This window comes from Callospermophilus lateralis, chromosome 10 (genome assembly GCF_048772815.1).
Source record: "Callospermophilus lateralis isolate mCalLat2 chromosome 10, mCalLat2.hap1, whole genome shotgun sequence".
In the NCBI taxonomy this organism is placed as follows: Eukaryota; Metazoa; Chordata; class Mammalia; order Rodentia; family Sciuridae; genus Callospermophilus; species Callospermophilus lateralis.
In genome coordinates this window covers 58,621,570-58,636,709 of record NC_135314.1, presented here as the reverse complement: position 1 = coordinate 58,636,709, position 15,140 = coordinate 58,621,570, and the positions used below count along the sequence as shown (strand labels likewise).

Below are 15,140 nucleotides of genomic sequence, written 5' to 3'. Positions count from 1 at the left end.
TGAGTTTTTAGAAGGAGTACACCTTAAACTAATGATAAAAATATAGTAAGCACATAAATCAGTAACATCGTTGTTTATTGACATTATCAAGTGCTATACATAATTGTACGTGCTGTGCTTCTATATGGCCGATGCACAGTAGGGTTGTTTACACCAGCATCATTTAATGTCCCGTGCTGTGATGTCGAAATGCCTGTGGTATCACTGAGTGATAGACGCTTTTCAGCTCATTATGGTCCCATGGGAGCACCACAGTAAATGGGTTCATCCTTGACGTAAGAGTCGTTATGCAGAACATGACTGTATTTCTCACTCTAGAGAGAAAGGTGGCAGCTGGCGTGTGTCTTATTTTTAAAAGTGCCTGTCTCTCCATACTCATTTGTCATTCCTGCCTCACCCTCCCATATGCACTCACTCTAAGAAGCTCTGCTGGTTGACATGTTTGTGCTCTCTGGGCCTTTTGGCTGAGCCTAGCTTCTCCCTTGTCTACGTGGCAGACCCCAAACCTCATTTATCCCCCGTGCTCTGCTGCTGACTTGATATTTCCGCAAGGAAGCCTTCCCGTCACCCGCTTCTCGCCCTTGTTTGTCTTTCTTCTCCCCCAGAGGTCTTTTTATTCTTCTAGCCTAGAATTTATCTCCTTGTTGTACATGTTGGTTTCTAGGCCTCTTCTGGAACACAGTGCTTCTTGAATGGAATCTTGTCTTGCACGTCACTGTCTCTGGCCTCCTGTATGATGGGCACTTGTTAAATATTTGACAAATGAGTGAAAGCATAAATTAATGCATGAGTTTTTAAGTAGGAGTAAAATGTGCTTTCAGAGCTCTGTTTTAGGAAAGTGAACTTTGACAGCTATGTGGGACAAAGTTTGGAAGAAGGAGAGACTAGCTGCAAGGAGTCCCAGTTAGGAGAGAGAATACGAACACGAACAAGGGAACAGAAGCAAAAGTGGTTGGAGGGAGGGATCACTGGCAGAGGGAAGAAGATGTGAGGAAAGGGGTAGATTTCTGGGGGAACAAAATGAGTACCCCCCTTTTTTTTTAAGATAGTCAAGGGACAGCAGGAATTTAAGCAAAGTCTGGTTCAGAAACATCTGAGCAGTCATCTGTACAGAGTTGGACACTCTAGGAGAACACTCACATGCAAAGGGAGGGGAGCAGACTTATTGAGTACCTACTATGTACTGGACACTGGTATTTTCAGATTCGCACCTCATTTTCTCTTCACTCCCCCATTACTTAATCCTCCAGCAATACCACTCAATCTGGAACTGTCCAGACCTCTTGTTCCTGTAGGTCCATCTGCCCGGAGAGCCCACCTACCATACTGTTCTTCATCCTTCATAGCCATCCCCACGCATTGTGATTAGATTCACTCTTAAGTTCCTCCCCTTTTCCCTCAAGTCATTCATCACACTTTTCTAGAGTGATCTTTTAGAAAAGTCTATGAAGACGATGCCCATGGACAAGATCCCATTTGTGGCAACTGTTCATGTGCTCTCTAGTAGAAACATATTTGGAATACCATGAACTTATTAATGCTCTGTAATTTATTTGAAGACTGCAGGACTTTCGCTTGGAAGTTTTAAAAGAGCTGCTGAGGAGGCGTGAAGAGCGTCAAAATGAACTGGATATGAAGCACTTGAATGCCCAGTGGAGTAAACTGCAGGAAGCAAAAGAAGCCAAACTGGCCCAAATCCATCGCACACATAGATCAAGTAATGGTGTAGTATGAGGATGGGAGAAAATGGAAAAGGGGGCTTTGCTCTCTAATTTAGCTATGATAAACTTCTGTTTGCATCCTAGAGTTATCAGATAGGTAAGGGATGAGAGATGAGTTTTTCAAAGGTAGAAGGGTGTCCCTCTCTACATCAAGTGACCACATTCTAATAGATAGTTAAGTTGTTGATGTTATGGAGGGGGTGAGTGTTGGTTCCTCATATTGATGTCCAAGGCCCTGGATAGAGAATCCTATTGCTCCACTTTTTTTGTCATTATTGTCTCCTAAAAATGAACTTTAAGATACTTTTTTTTCCTAATCACACCTGTCCAAAAAATTTTAACACCACTAACATCTTGTATATATGTTTATGTTCTACAAATGTGTTTGTAATTCATGTATAAAAATAGGAAATGTACACCTTACTCTTTATTCAATGCAGAATTAAGAATTACTTGGGCTGGGGCCATGGCTCAGTGCCTAGTATGCGTGAAGCACTGGGTTCTATCCTCAGCACCACATAATAATAAAATAAAGATATTGTGCCCACCTATAACTAAAAACTAAATATTTTAAAAAAGAATAAAAAATTTAAGTGAAAAATTTTAAATTATTAACATTTAATGGTAAAGCTTTACTTACTGAGAAACTGTTAATGTCATTTATTTACTTAAAAATTCTATCACCTCTATATGCAAATTAGCAACTGATATATATACAAGTAACAATCACATTTTAGAAAATAATTCAAAACTACTAGTTTTCTAACAAAAGTTAAGCAATTACAAAAATTAAATTACTGCTTAAAATTATTTTGGTGAATGTAAATTCCTCTTTTTTTTTTTTTTTTTTTTTTTGTAGTTCTGGGGATTGAACAAGCAAGCACTCTACCAACTGAGCTATATTCCCCAGCCCTTCCCTAATTCATTCTTGGATGTGAAAAGTAACTTTTAAGTTACAACTAGATATTCATTTATTTATTGTTAACCTTTTTTTCTTTTCGGTACTTGACATTACATCTCTGACTAATTTTGTAGATAAGTAATAAAATATAAACTATTTTTACTTAATTCTAAAACTCTAAGTCCCATACAAAAGCGCTAATGATTAAACAGACAATAAATATGCTCAAGGCAGAGACATCATATGATTTACACCTTGGGGGTGTACCTGGAGCCATTTAAAGGGAATGGATTTGTGAAGAAAGGAAAAGAGCAGGTGGAAGACAGTGAGCATGACCCCTGAGCTGAGAATTCTCCTAATGGGCACCGGAGAAACTTTCCCCTTTGACTGCCAAACAAGTCTGAAAGCTGTAAACAGAGTCATCTTCTGGTTATTCTGATGTTAACCTGTAGTCCTCTCTTTTAATTGTCTTGTAGGGGAGAGTAAGTCTCGTAGCACTCACTGAACCTGTCTTTTCCATTTACTTTGGATTTCCCTCATTTAACAAACTTTTATGGAAAACTTCTTGGCCCAAAGCTTTTAAAAGCTTGCAGTTATAAAAGATTTTTGATTAGTACGAGTTGACAACTAGCTGATTCAGCTCCTGTCACTCCTGCCTATCTCATGGCAAACCTGTCTTTAGTGTCACATTCTGGCTCTAGTGAATCATCCTGAAATTCATTCAGTTCAGTAGCTTTCCAATGAATAAAACTAGAATAGTTTACTATTTTGCATTTCTAATTCAGAACAATATTTTGGAGAGAGTCATGTAGGTATGTTTTATTTCAGCAATCAGAAAGCTTGAAGGAAAGGGAAAGAATATAGAAGGGAAACTGAAAAAAAGAGATATCATCAAGGATTATTCTGATTATGCATCACAGGTCTATGGACCTCTATCTCGCCTTGGCCGTTTCCCAGACAACAACTCAGAGGACTTTGTAGTAAAAAACTACTATCTCAACACCTATGAAGGTAAACAATTTGCATAATTAGAAGTCTATTATAAGAGGGTTATCTTGGACATGTGGATTAAATATATACATTTAGACTAAAAGCTAAACAATAAAAATATTTGTAGAAAACAGCAACGAACAGATTTAATGTGATTATTAATATAAATTCATACAAACCAATAAAAACTCTTAAGACACAAATGAATATATGGACACACTATAGAACATTTTAACAAGGTAAATTCAACTAGCTACTAAATGTTTGAAAATGTTTAATATCGTTAATAATCAAAGTTATGCAAAAATTAACTAGAAAAAAAAACTTTTATAGCAGGTTTATGAAACAAACAAGACTTACATAATGAATCAACCTGTAAGAAAGAAATGTCAGAAAACTAGAGGGCAAAGGGATGGGTAGTCAGGTGGTAAATTCACGGAGAGGACTGTTTCTTTTCTAAAATGTAAGAGGCTTATTTAAATTGTTTAAATTTGAGTTGACAAGTTGAAGCATCGTGTGGCCAAGATCATGAGTTGATCATCACACTGTTGAACTTTAGCTCTGACTGGCCATTTCTAGAGGAGAATATGACAATGTGAGAGAACATGAACATTCTCTTTAGAGTGGTGGCAACATGTATCTTAGCATTTTTGATTTTCTGTTGATAGTAATGGAATTTATTGTTCCTTTGTAGGGTAACATTGTTATTTTAGAATACATTTATTATTTTATAGTTCAAGACACTGAGAACATGCATTAATCACACAGAAATGTGCTTACCATTTCAGGGGCAGTTCGTTCTATTATATGAGTACAGCTTATCAACACCTCCAACAAAATCCGTTTTAATGTTACTAAAATTAAAAATATTCATTTGAAATGGTAAATTTAAGCACTAGATACTAAAAACGTGTGCTTCCTTCCCATAGGATTAATTGAACTTGAATCAAGTCTTCCAGATTTTGTGACACAACCGAGAATCAGAACTCCAAAACCAAAAGTCGGTACCACTAAATCTGGTTTTCTGAAGAGGGCAGCAAGACTGGACCATGAGTTGACAGAGGTTCATAAGGTATCATTGTTATCTGGAAGACAAGAGGCTTCTAGTGAGACTTCTGCAGAAAAATGCTCTAGTCTAATTTGTACTTTGTTTGGGGCGGTGTTGAGCAGTGGGTCTAATGTAGGACCTCGTGTTCTTTTTTCCTCGCTAGACTTTTCTCTTCTGGAGGTTCCCCCTGATGTGCCAAACCCATGTGCTTTCCTCCCCTCACTTCAAAATGAAGGAACACTTAGAAGTTATTCTTCCCATTTAGAGAACTCATGTTCCTTTCTGAAAGTGTTCAAATTTGGATCTATAAAATAAAATTTGACACTGTACTGAGGAATAGCAAATTTCTAGGATTAGTAATAACTCTTGGTGTTAATAGTTGCAAAAGGCTCCATTTTCTCCACTTTATAATTGTTACCAGGGCATCATGAATATAAGGAGGCATCATGAATAAAAGCAGGCATATTCAACAGCTTTCTCATTTAGATGAGAGAGTTTGATGGTCATCAAACTTTAGTATGCATCAGAACCACGTGGGAGGCTTGTTGAAACATGTTGCTGGGTTCCCCCCACCCCCGCCTCCCATTTCTGCTAGGTAGGTTGGGGTGAGGCTCCTGGAGTGCTGGCATTTTTTAAAAAAACAAGTTTCCAGTTGATGCTGATGCTCCAGGTCCAGGAAACACACTTTGGGACCCATTGGTTTATGATGTGCACCCATCACTAGTCCATGCATGTTTGTTTGTTCCATTGATTTCTGTAATAAGACTCCATGGGAACCCAGGCTCAGCATACAAATAGGACCTTGACAACGATGTACATGTATCTATGCGGTTCTTTCTCGTCTAATTCCCCTGTGTGCTTTTACCTATGCAGAATACTGCATTCACCATACGCTCACTTTCTATAAGAATGTGTTTTCTTTCATTAGAGCTTAATCGTTATACACAGTAGTTGGGTTCATTCTGTCAAACTCATGCATGCATGGAAATTGATTTCAGCTCATTATCCCCTCTTTTCTTTCCCCCTTTTCCCTCCTGTCCTCTCCCCTCTCCCAGTCTCCTTTCTTTACTCTACCAGACTTTCTTTTGTTCATCTATTAATTTGATTGATTCTTTATGTTGGATAACATAAAGAACATCCCTCCCTTGTTCTTCCCTTTATTTTACTCTAGCTTCTGCATATGAGAGAAAATATTCAACTTTTAAGTTTCTGAATTTGGCTAATTTTTCCTAGTACAATATTCTCCATTTCCATCTACTTATCTGCAAATGCCATAATTTTATTCTTTTATTATGACTGAGTAGAACTCCATTGTGCGCATATATATATGCACATAGATATATCACAGTTTCTTAATTCATCCATCTATCTATTAATGTGCATAACTTAGCTATTGTGAATTGTGCTACTATAAATATTGATGTGACTATTTTGCTATATATTCTGATTTTACATCTTTTGGGAAAATAACAAGGAGTGGGACAGCTAGGTCATATGGTGGTTCCATCCCTAGTTTTCTGAGGACTCTCCATACTGATTTCCAGAGTGGTTTTACTAGTCTTCAGTCCCACCAACAATATACAGGTGTACCATTTCCCTAACAACCTCACCAGCGTTTATTATTGTTTGTTTTCTTGATCATTTTCATTCTGACTAGAATGAGATGAAATTTTAGTTTAGGTTTGATTTATATTTCCCTGATTGCTAGAGATGTTGAACATTTTTTCACTTATTTGTTAGCTGTATATGTAGGTCTCTTCTTTTGAGAAGTTTCTGTTTCATTCTTTTGTTCATTTATTGATTGGGTTTTTTGTTTTTTGGTGTTAGGTTTTTTTGAGTTCTTTGTAAGTTCTGGATATTAATCCCCTATAGGAGGAGTAGCTGGCCAACATTTTCTCCCATTCCATAGGCTCTTTCTTCTTGCTCTTAGTCATTTCGTTTGCTGTACAGAAGCTTTTTAGCTTGATAGCATCCCACTTATTGATTCTTGGTTTTATTTCTTGTGCTTTGGGGGTCTGTTGAAGGATGGTTGGTTCCATAGTTTAGCTATTGTGAGTTCAGCTGCTATAAACACTGATGTGGCTGTGTCACTGTAGTATGCCTCAGTTTAGGTATAAACTGAGGAGTGGGATAGCTGGATCAAATAGTGGTTCCATTCCAAGTTTTCTGAGGAATCTCCATATCACATAATGGTTGCTCCCATTTGCAGTCCCACCAGCAATGTATGAGTGTACCTTTTTCCCCATATCCTCATCAAGATTTATTGTCGCTTGTATCCTTGATAATTGCCATCTGACTGGAGTGGGATAAAATCTTAAAGTAGTTTTGATTCGCATTTCTCTAATTGCTAGACATGTTGAAAATTTTTTCATATATTTTTGATTGATTGTATTCCTTCTTCTGTGAAGTGTCTGTTCTGTCCTTAGCCCATTTATTGATTGAATTATTTGTTCTTCTGGTGTTGAGTTTTTTGAGTTCTTTATATATCCTGGATATTAGCGCTGTATCTGAGGTGTGTGTGGTAAAGATTTTCCCCCATTCTATAGTCTCTCTCGTGGCATTATTGATTGCTTCCTTTGCTGAGAAGAGTAAGAATGTTTTTGTGGATGATTTTTGTGAGGTCTCAGAAGCCCCCTTTTGTTCTTAATTTACTAAAGGTCTCACTGTGTCTTTGTTGAATTTTTTTCAGGCCCTTATCAAATTTATATAGGCATTTTAAGCTGAACACTTCATTTAAAACACTGATTTCTGCTGCATTCCGCTAGTTTTGATATGTAGTATTTGTCATTATTCTTATTCTAATATCTAAAAATGTTCAATATTGTTTTTGAACCTGTGAGTATTTAACAGTGTTTTAAAATGTCCAAATATGTAGGAATTTAAACTCATTTTTTTCAATTAACTTACTCAATTGCACTGTGATTAGAGCTAATAGTCTATGTGATACCTTTTCTTTGAAATTTAGTGAGGGTTGCTTTGTGGACTAGTACGTGATTATACATATAACATAATCAAAGTCCACCTTTAGATCCTACTATACCCCTCATGTGTGGGGCAGGTACCTTATAGCAGATAATTCCCATTTCCTGTCTCCCATCCCTTTGGCATTGCTTTGATTCAAAAGCTGTAATCACCCAATACATTTTTGCTCTTATTGCTTTAACAGATTGTTATCTTTTAATGCAATTAAAAATTAGAAAAATAAGAAAAGATTTTGTTCTACCTCATTTGTTCTCTCATTGCCATTCTTCAGTTGTTCATGTATCTACACAGTCTTCTAAGTCCCCGACCTGAACAACTGGTTTCTTTGTCTCACATGGTGCTCTGGCAAGCAGCTTCAGTGTTTGTCTGTCTCAAGAGTCTTCCTCCTTTACTGTTGTAGAGGGAGGGAGGTGTAATTCACACACAACAGAAATCTGCCCATTTAAAATGTCCAATTTAGTGTTTTTAACATGTTCACAAAGTTGTGCCACCATCAACACATTTAATTCCGGAATATTTTCATCGTCCCCTAAACAAATGCCAGACCCACTAGCAGTCACTTCCAATTCCCCTCTTCCTCATTCCCTCACAACCACTGTTCTGCTTTTTCATTATGGATTTGCTTATGCTGAGCATATTGTGTAAACTGAATCGTGCATTAAATGGCATTTTTTTATTTGGCTTCTTTCACTTAGCATAGCATTTTAAGATCAGTCCACATTCCTATACATCTCATTACTCCATTCTTTTTATGACTGCATAATATTCCATTGCATAGATATACCACATTTTATTTATCCACTCATCAGCTGATGAATATTTGAATCGTGTCTAGTATTGGCTTTTACAAGTAGTGTTACTGTGCACTTTTATGTTCAAGTTTCTGTGTGGACATGTTTTTAGTTCTCTTGGGCATATCTCTAGGAGTGGGATTGTTGGGTCCTACAGTAACTTATGTTTTACTTTTGAGAAACTGCTGGATTGTTTCCAAAGTGACTGGACTATCTTATATTCACATCAACAATGTATGAGGGTTCCAGTTTCTCCATCATTTATTATTGTCTATCTTTTTATCATAGCTATTCCAGTATGTGTGATGTGATATCTCATTGTGGTTTTGATTCACATTTCTCTAATAATTAATAATATCAAGCATCTTTTTGAGTACCTGCTACTCATTTAGATCTCTTTTTTGAAGATATGTCTATTTAGATCCTTCATCCATTTAAGAATTTTTTTTTAAATTGTTGAGTTATAAGAGTTCATTATATATTCTGGAGACTAGACCTTTATTAGATATGTGATTTACAAAGTTTTCTCCCATTCTGTGGGTTGTCTTTTTCATCTTCTTAATAATATCCTTTGAAATACAGAGTTTTGATTTTGATATATATATTTTAGTTTCAAAGAGTGATTTTGCTGAGAATAGAATTCTAATTTGTTTTCTTTCTTCTTCCAACTCTTCAAAGATTTTACTCCACTTTCCTCTTGCTTGCGTTGTTTCTTACTAGAAATCTGCTATAATTCTTATCTTTGTTTCTCCATGGATAAGAGGTTTTTTAAAAAATACTTTATGAGCTAAGTCATGAAATCATGGAGGAGAAATATTCAGAAAAACGTAAAAGCATTGCCAAGTGCAGTATTTTCAGGCCATTTTGGTAGAAATTTAAGCTGGAATATATTTCTGATGCTTTGTGAAAATAAGTTCTTTAAATTTGTCTTTTGAGCATATTAAAATGTATTGTTTGGTAAGAAGATTTCTTTAATATTCTCATGTTCATTCATACTCATTCCCTCAGCTCCACTTTTGTAGGCAATTATGAGTCTGAGATTAAAGAAAATTGCATTTTTGTTTGATTATTATTTTAATTGGATTTCCTGACCAAATAATTTTCTTTTAATTGTAACAGTTCTGAGAATTTTTTCTTTTAAAAAAATTTTGGATATTTTTTATTTTTTCTTGTATTTAAAATTAATTTGTTGACTAAGCAACATATCACATAGTTCAAAATTCATGAGTTATTTAAGAATATTAACCTGTTTTTCTTACATACTTGTCTCTCAGTCATGTAGTTCTGTCTCTGGATGAAACTCATGTAATTAGATTCACGCATGTCCTTTCAGAGAGATTTGATACGAGCAAATATCTGTATATGTGTACATATATGTGAGTGTATTTAAACATATACCTGCACAGAAGCATACATGTTCATGAACATTAGTACATTTTTAAATATGTTCTAGCAAATATGTCTAAACACAGATAAGTCTCTTTTAGAATTCTTTATAATCCACATGTAAATAGATAAAGTGTGCTGTTCTACCCTTGCATTTTTTACTTAATATATCTCAGAAATCGATTTATGTCATTATTACCAGAAAAACTTTCTTATCGTTTTTCACACTTTCATGCTATGTCATGGTATAAATGTACAAAAATGCATTTTTGATAGATATTTAGATTGTAACTAATGCTGCAAACCAGGTATGGTGCCTCACACCTGTAATCCCAACTACCTGGGAGGCTGAGGCAGGAGCTTCAAGGTCCACGTGGGTAACTTACCAGACCTTGTCTTAAAATAAAAAGTAAAAAGAGGGGGTGCCCTCAGTGGTAGAGTGCACCTGGGTTCAACCCCAAGTACTGAAAACAAAAACGCAGACAACAACACTACACTGCAGTGAGTGACATTTTTTGCATATAACTTGGCACATGTGTGAACATATCTAGAAGATAAATTCCTTGACTTGGAATTTCTGGACCACAAATGTACGTGTACTTATAATTTTGTGGATATTGCCAAATGCTCTTATGTAAATGATTTATCAATGTTAGCATATTCAAAAACGCCGTTTCCCACATCCTTATGTACATAATTGGTTATGGATGATTGGTTTTGAAATAGTTTCATGTGGTAGGGTTCAGGACTCTTCCCTCAAGACTTCATAAATTATTAATTGCTTTTAGACTGCTGCTGATTTCTGTGGAGTCACCAGTTGTGGTTATTGTAGAGCTGATATATATTTGCTGTCAGTTTTATTTTGGGCAAACTCAGAGGCTCCATTACAACTACAGTTAGATGGTTTTAAATTTTACCCATAATTTTTGCATTTTTTTAAACCAGTTTCAGGGTGTGTGTGTGTGTGTGTGTTTTAAAACAGTGTTTATCTATGTTTTTAAGAAAAATATAATTTAAAGTTTATTATATGATGAAAAATTAACTGAAGTATGATTTTAAAATAACAAGCAGAACTTTTCCTTCTTTTAACTTAAAAATATTCACCTCTGGTCAAAATAGAACCAATGAGCAAAATCTTATATTATGTGTTATTTGAGGACTTTTAGTGATTAAAAATTTTAAAAAGATATGTCAAAATACAAACATACATATACTCTCTCACTAGGAAACAAGATAATTTTTTAAGAATCTGAATGTTCAGATTTTAAGGCCAAAGAAAAGATCTCTTCTCCACTTTGAGATAATTGCCATCGAATGTGCTTCAGTTTCCCTAGAAACAATAAGACATACCAAATATTTCAATCATTTGCTGCATAGCAAAATTTCCTAATGCTCAGACATTCATGTGATACAGCAAATTAGCTCATGTGGAAAAACAGGAGTTGGAATTTTGCTTGTGTGCACATAAGACAGAACCTTTTAAAAACTCATAATAGGTTGGGATTGTAGCTCAGTGGTAGAGCACTTGTCTAACATGTGCACGGCCCTGGGTTTGATACCCAGTACCACACACACACACCCAAAAAATCCTTTAAACCTCCCAAATCTTTTATTAAAATAGATACACTAAGAATACGTGCCATATTTATTCAGTGGTTACCCATTCCTTAGGAGTATCACAGCACCCCATGGGAAATGTATACACCCCAGTTTGTACTTTCTCAAGCTGACCCAGCATAGCCATAGAAATATTGTTTCTGATTGATATTCAGATCTGCAGCCTCTATCTGTTAGTGGAGGAAAATACAAAGAAAAGGGATGACATTAGTTGGCATTATTTCAGGCACTGTTGGAAAAGAAGAGTAAAGGTCTGGAACCAAAGAAACCTCTGCGCCTCCTTCAAAGAAACCCCATACCTGAGCCTCGGCTTCCAACTCCAACCTTGGAAATGAGTTCCAATGTAAGTTTGAAACTTTTATTTGAAATGCAGAATTCAGTATTGTAATCAGTTCATTTCAGGATAGTTTGGGTTGGAAACAAATCTAATTTAAGAGTGTTAGTTTCTCAAGCTCTGATTTTTTAAATTGATATTACGTATTTATTAAGGCAAGGAACTATACAGAAAAAACACATTTGTTCTGTCAGGCTCTGATTTAAAGTTGATTTTATTTTTTAAAATTTATTTTATTTATTTATCTTTATTTATTTTATTCTCATATACTAAGCATCAGCTACACATAAAACTAAGCATAGTGAATGAAATATAAACCCAGTCTTTTTCAAGAATAAAGTCAGAAAGAATGAAAGCTCTTCTGATGAAAATAGGAATCAGAAGGTAATCTTTCAAATGCCAAGTTGAAAAAGAAGATTGAGAGATGATCAGTTACCCTACTGTCTCTCTTCCCACGTGAGTGGCCAAGGACTGGGGAGTCAAGGAGGAAGGAAATGCTACAGAAATCCTAAGGACAGACGGGCTTCTGGGCGAGTCTCCCTAACCAGGGCTACTTCTCATTAAACTCAACTTGGGAAAGATACCACAGTTGGTTAAAAAAAAGTTATTTATTGAGAGAAACAAAACTTCCAGGTAGATTGGGCTCTCCCTCTGCCTAGCCAGCACAGAATCTCTGCGTGGAGGGCAAGTCCCCACAAAATGTCCACCTGTGTTCAGAAGGTGTGCTACGTCAGGGTAGGGTTGACAAGAGATCTCATGAATGCCTGTCACCACCTGTGATGACCCGTGTGGCCTCCGTGGAGGGACTGAAACACTCCCACTGACTGGCCGCACTGCCCCTTTCTGGACGTCATGCAGGCCTTTGGCTGCACATCTTTGGGCTCTAGGGGTTTGCGCTCCCATCAGGCTGTTACTTTCTTTGACACTGAAAGGCACCTTGGTTAGATTTCCAGATCCTGATCTTTCTGCTTTTTGCACAGAATTATTTAAGGTGATTTTTGTAGATTGACTTATGCAGTATATTCTGAAATTTACCAGTTTAGCTAAATTCCTGTGAGAAGTATCTCCCTGCAACATGGACAACAGAGTTGTATTCTTTACTAGCTCATGATCAAACATGAAAATACTATGCTAAAAGGATAATTCAAGCAATACTTGTTGTTTCAAGAAAGTTTTTTTTTTTTTTTTCTTTTGGAAATGGCATCATTTGAAGGGACAGCATGGTAGTCTTATCATTTTTTGGCTTTAATATGATCTGGTAATGATGTTTATGACGAAAAAAGAATAATGTTAATGATACATTAAGTAACATTGTTTGAAGTACTACATATTCAATGAGGGTAGAGACTGTGCTTTATTTCTCTTTAAATCTTTCTGGCATCTAGTGTCATTTCTTCCTTGAAATAAATCTTCAAAAAATATTTGATGCTTGGACTGCTGCTCTTATCAAGCTGCTTGGTTCTTCTTCCTTTGTTCTTTCAGGAAGAAGAAGACATAGAAATGGCTGTGATCTACCTTCAAAGCTTGCTCCGGGGTAGAGTCGTTCAGAACATGGTGTGTAGGTCCAACTACAGGCCCTGTGTTTCTCCTTTGAGAATGAGACTTTTAGAATGCATATGTGCTTGGTTGGCTGGAATGAATTCCCTCTTGCGTCCTGCTATCCCGTTCAGCTGTCTTTTAATTCACCTACCCATCTCCTTCTAGTGCTGTTGTTTGTCCAGGTGGGTGACACAGTGTTAAGGAGTGGAAGGACATGACTACTTCTTGCCACAGTTGTAAATAAGGCAGTGTGAAACTTATTTCATCCCTCGAATTACTTATTCAATGAAATTTCTCACCTGAATTTTGACTGTTAAAGTATTACAAATTAAATGGCTTCCCTAATTTTCCACTGACTCATAACAGTTATTTGAATTTGCGTAGTTAACAATACCTGTGTTATAAATGACATAGCTCATAGAGATAACTTCCCTTTTAAACTTGTTTTAGTCATTTTTTATTGCTCTGACCAAAAGACCAATCAAGAACTACATAGAGGAGGAAAGGTTTATTTGGGGCTCATGGTTTTATAGGTCTCAGTCCATAGCCAGCCGACTCTGTTGCTTTGGGCCCCAGGTAAGGCAGACCACCATGGCAGAAAGCTGTGGAGGAAGAAAGCAGCTCAGGACACGGAACCAGGCAGCAGAGAGAGACAGAGACAGAGACAGAGACAGAGAGACGGGGAGGAACAGAGACAGAGATGAGACAGAAAGAAAGAGATAGAGAGAGAGAGAGAGCTCCCCTCATCATGGACAAAATGTAAACCCCAAAGGCCCGCCCTCAGTGACCCACCTCCTCCAGCCACAACCTACCTGCCTACAGTTACCTCCCAGTTAATCCCCATCAGGGCATTGATGCACTGATTAGGTTAAGGCTTTCATAACTCAATCATTTCACTCTGAACTTTCTTGCATTGTCTCACACATGAGCTTTTAGGGGACACCTAGTATCTAAACCATAAAAGAACCCCTATTATATTCTGACATTGTTGTATGTTTTGCTCTGTTTTTGTTTGTTTTTCTATCAGGAATCTCATTTTATAGGCAAGTAATCTGAGTTTGAGATCGGGTTAGTTCACTACCAGCCAGTTCAACTCTGGTCTTCCTGACTGTAAAGGCTTAGCCAGATTATTGTGCAGCTGGAGCAGGCACACTTTACCTTAAAAAAAAAAAAAAAAAAAAGCTGATTTAAATCTCCAGATAGTTTTACCCCTAAAGAACTTTGATCCATGGAGTAACTTCAGGGAAGCTAGATGAGGGAGTGACTTGCATTCCATCTGTATTCTTTACTCTCCCTTCAGTACTTCCCAGGAGGAGTGCTGCAGGTGAATTCAAACTGCAGCCTGTGTCTTACAAACCAGGGGCACATTTTTGGAAATGAAAACATGACCATGAAAAATGCTGCCCCCAGGTTTCTTAGGGAAGGAGCACCTGAAGTTGCGGGGAAGGCTCTAGTTTCTTACTGTGACCCTATATTTGTCACCTTGTCTTGCCTTTCTCTGTTTGAGCCCCTGAAGCATCGAAAAGGGAAACAAATTCTAGCTCTGTGGATCCCACCTGCCTAAAAGCCAGGAAAGAACTCTCTGCTCACAAGTGCCTCACATTTGTGAAGCTCCTAGTGCTGGGAAAAAGGGGATGGTAACCTGCCAGCTTGTCTTTGATTTGATTTGCCACAGATGTTTGAAGGGAAAGAAAAGCGACTGGAGTTGATCCAGGAGCTGCGCACCAGCCACGCACTCCAGGAGGATGAAAAACTGGTAAAGAAAGCCGAGAAGCAAGTGACCCTGGCCTTACAACGGCAGAGAAACTTGCACGAGCACAAGGTTCTTCCT

At 37.0% G+C, this 15,140-nt stretch overlaps 1 protein-coding gene across 1 annotated transcript in view; it reads left to right on the top strand.

Annotated features, from left to right (window-relative positions):
• Cfap91 (cilia and flagella associated protein 91) overlaps positions 1 to 15,140 on the top strand; it is a 45,234-nt gene that overhangs the window by 20,735 nt on the left and 9,359 nt on the right. Inside the window, exons 8-13 of the mRNA XM_076868513.2 lie at positions 1,560 to 1,717; positions 3,451 to 3,633; positions 4,542 to 4,684; positions 11,663 to 11,779; positions 13,253 to 13,324; positions 14,985 to 15,131. Of these exons, the coding sequence (XP_076724628.2) occupies positions 1,560 to 1,717; positions 3,451 to 3,633; positions 4,542 to 4,684; positions 11,663 to 11,779; positions 13,253 to 13,324; positions 14,985 to 15,131 (820 nt within the window). The remainder of the gene's footprint in view (positions 1 to 1,559; positions 1,718 to 3,450; positions 3,634 to 4,541; positions 4,685 to 11,662; positions 11,780 to 13,252; positions 13,325 to 14,984; positions 15,132 to 15,140) is intronic.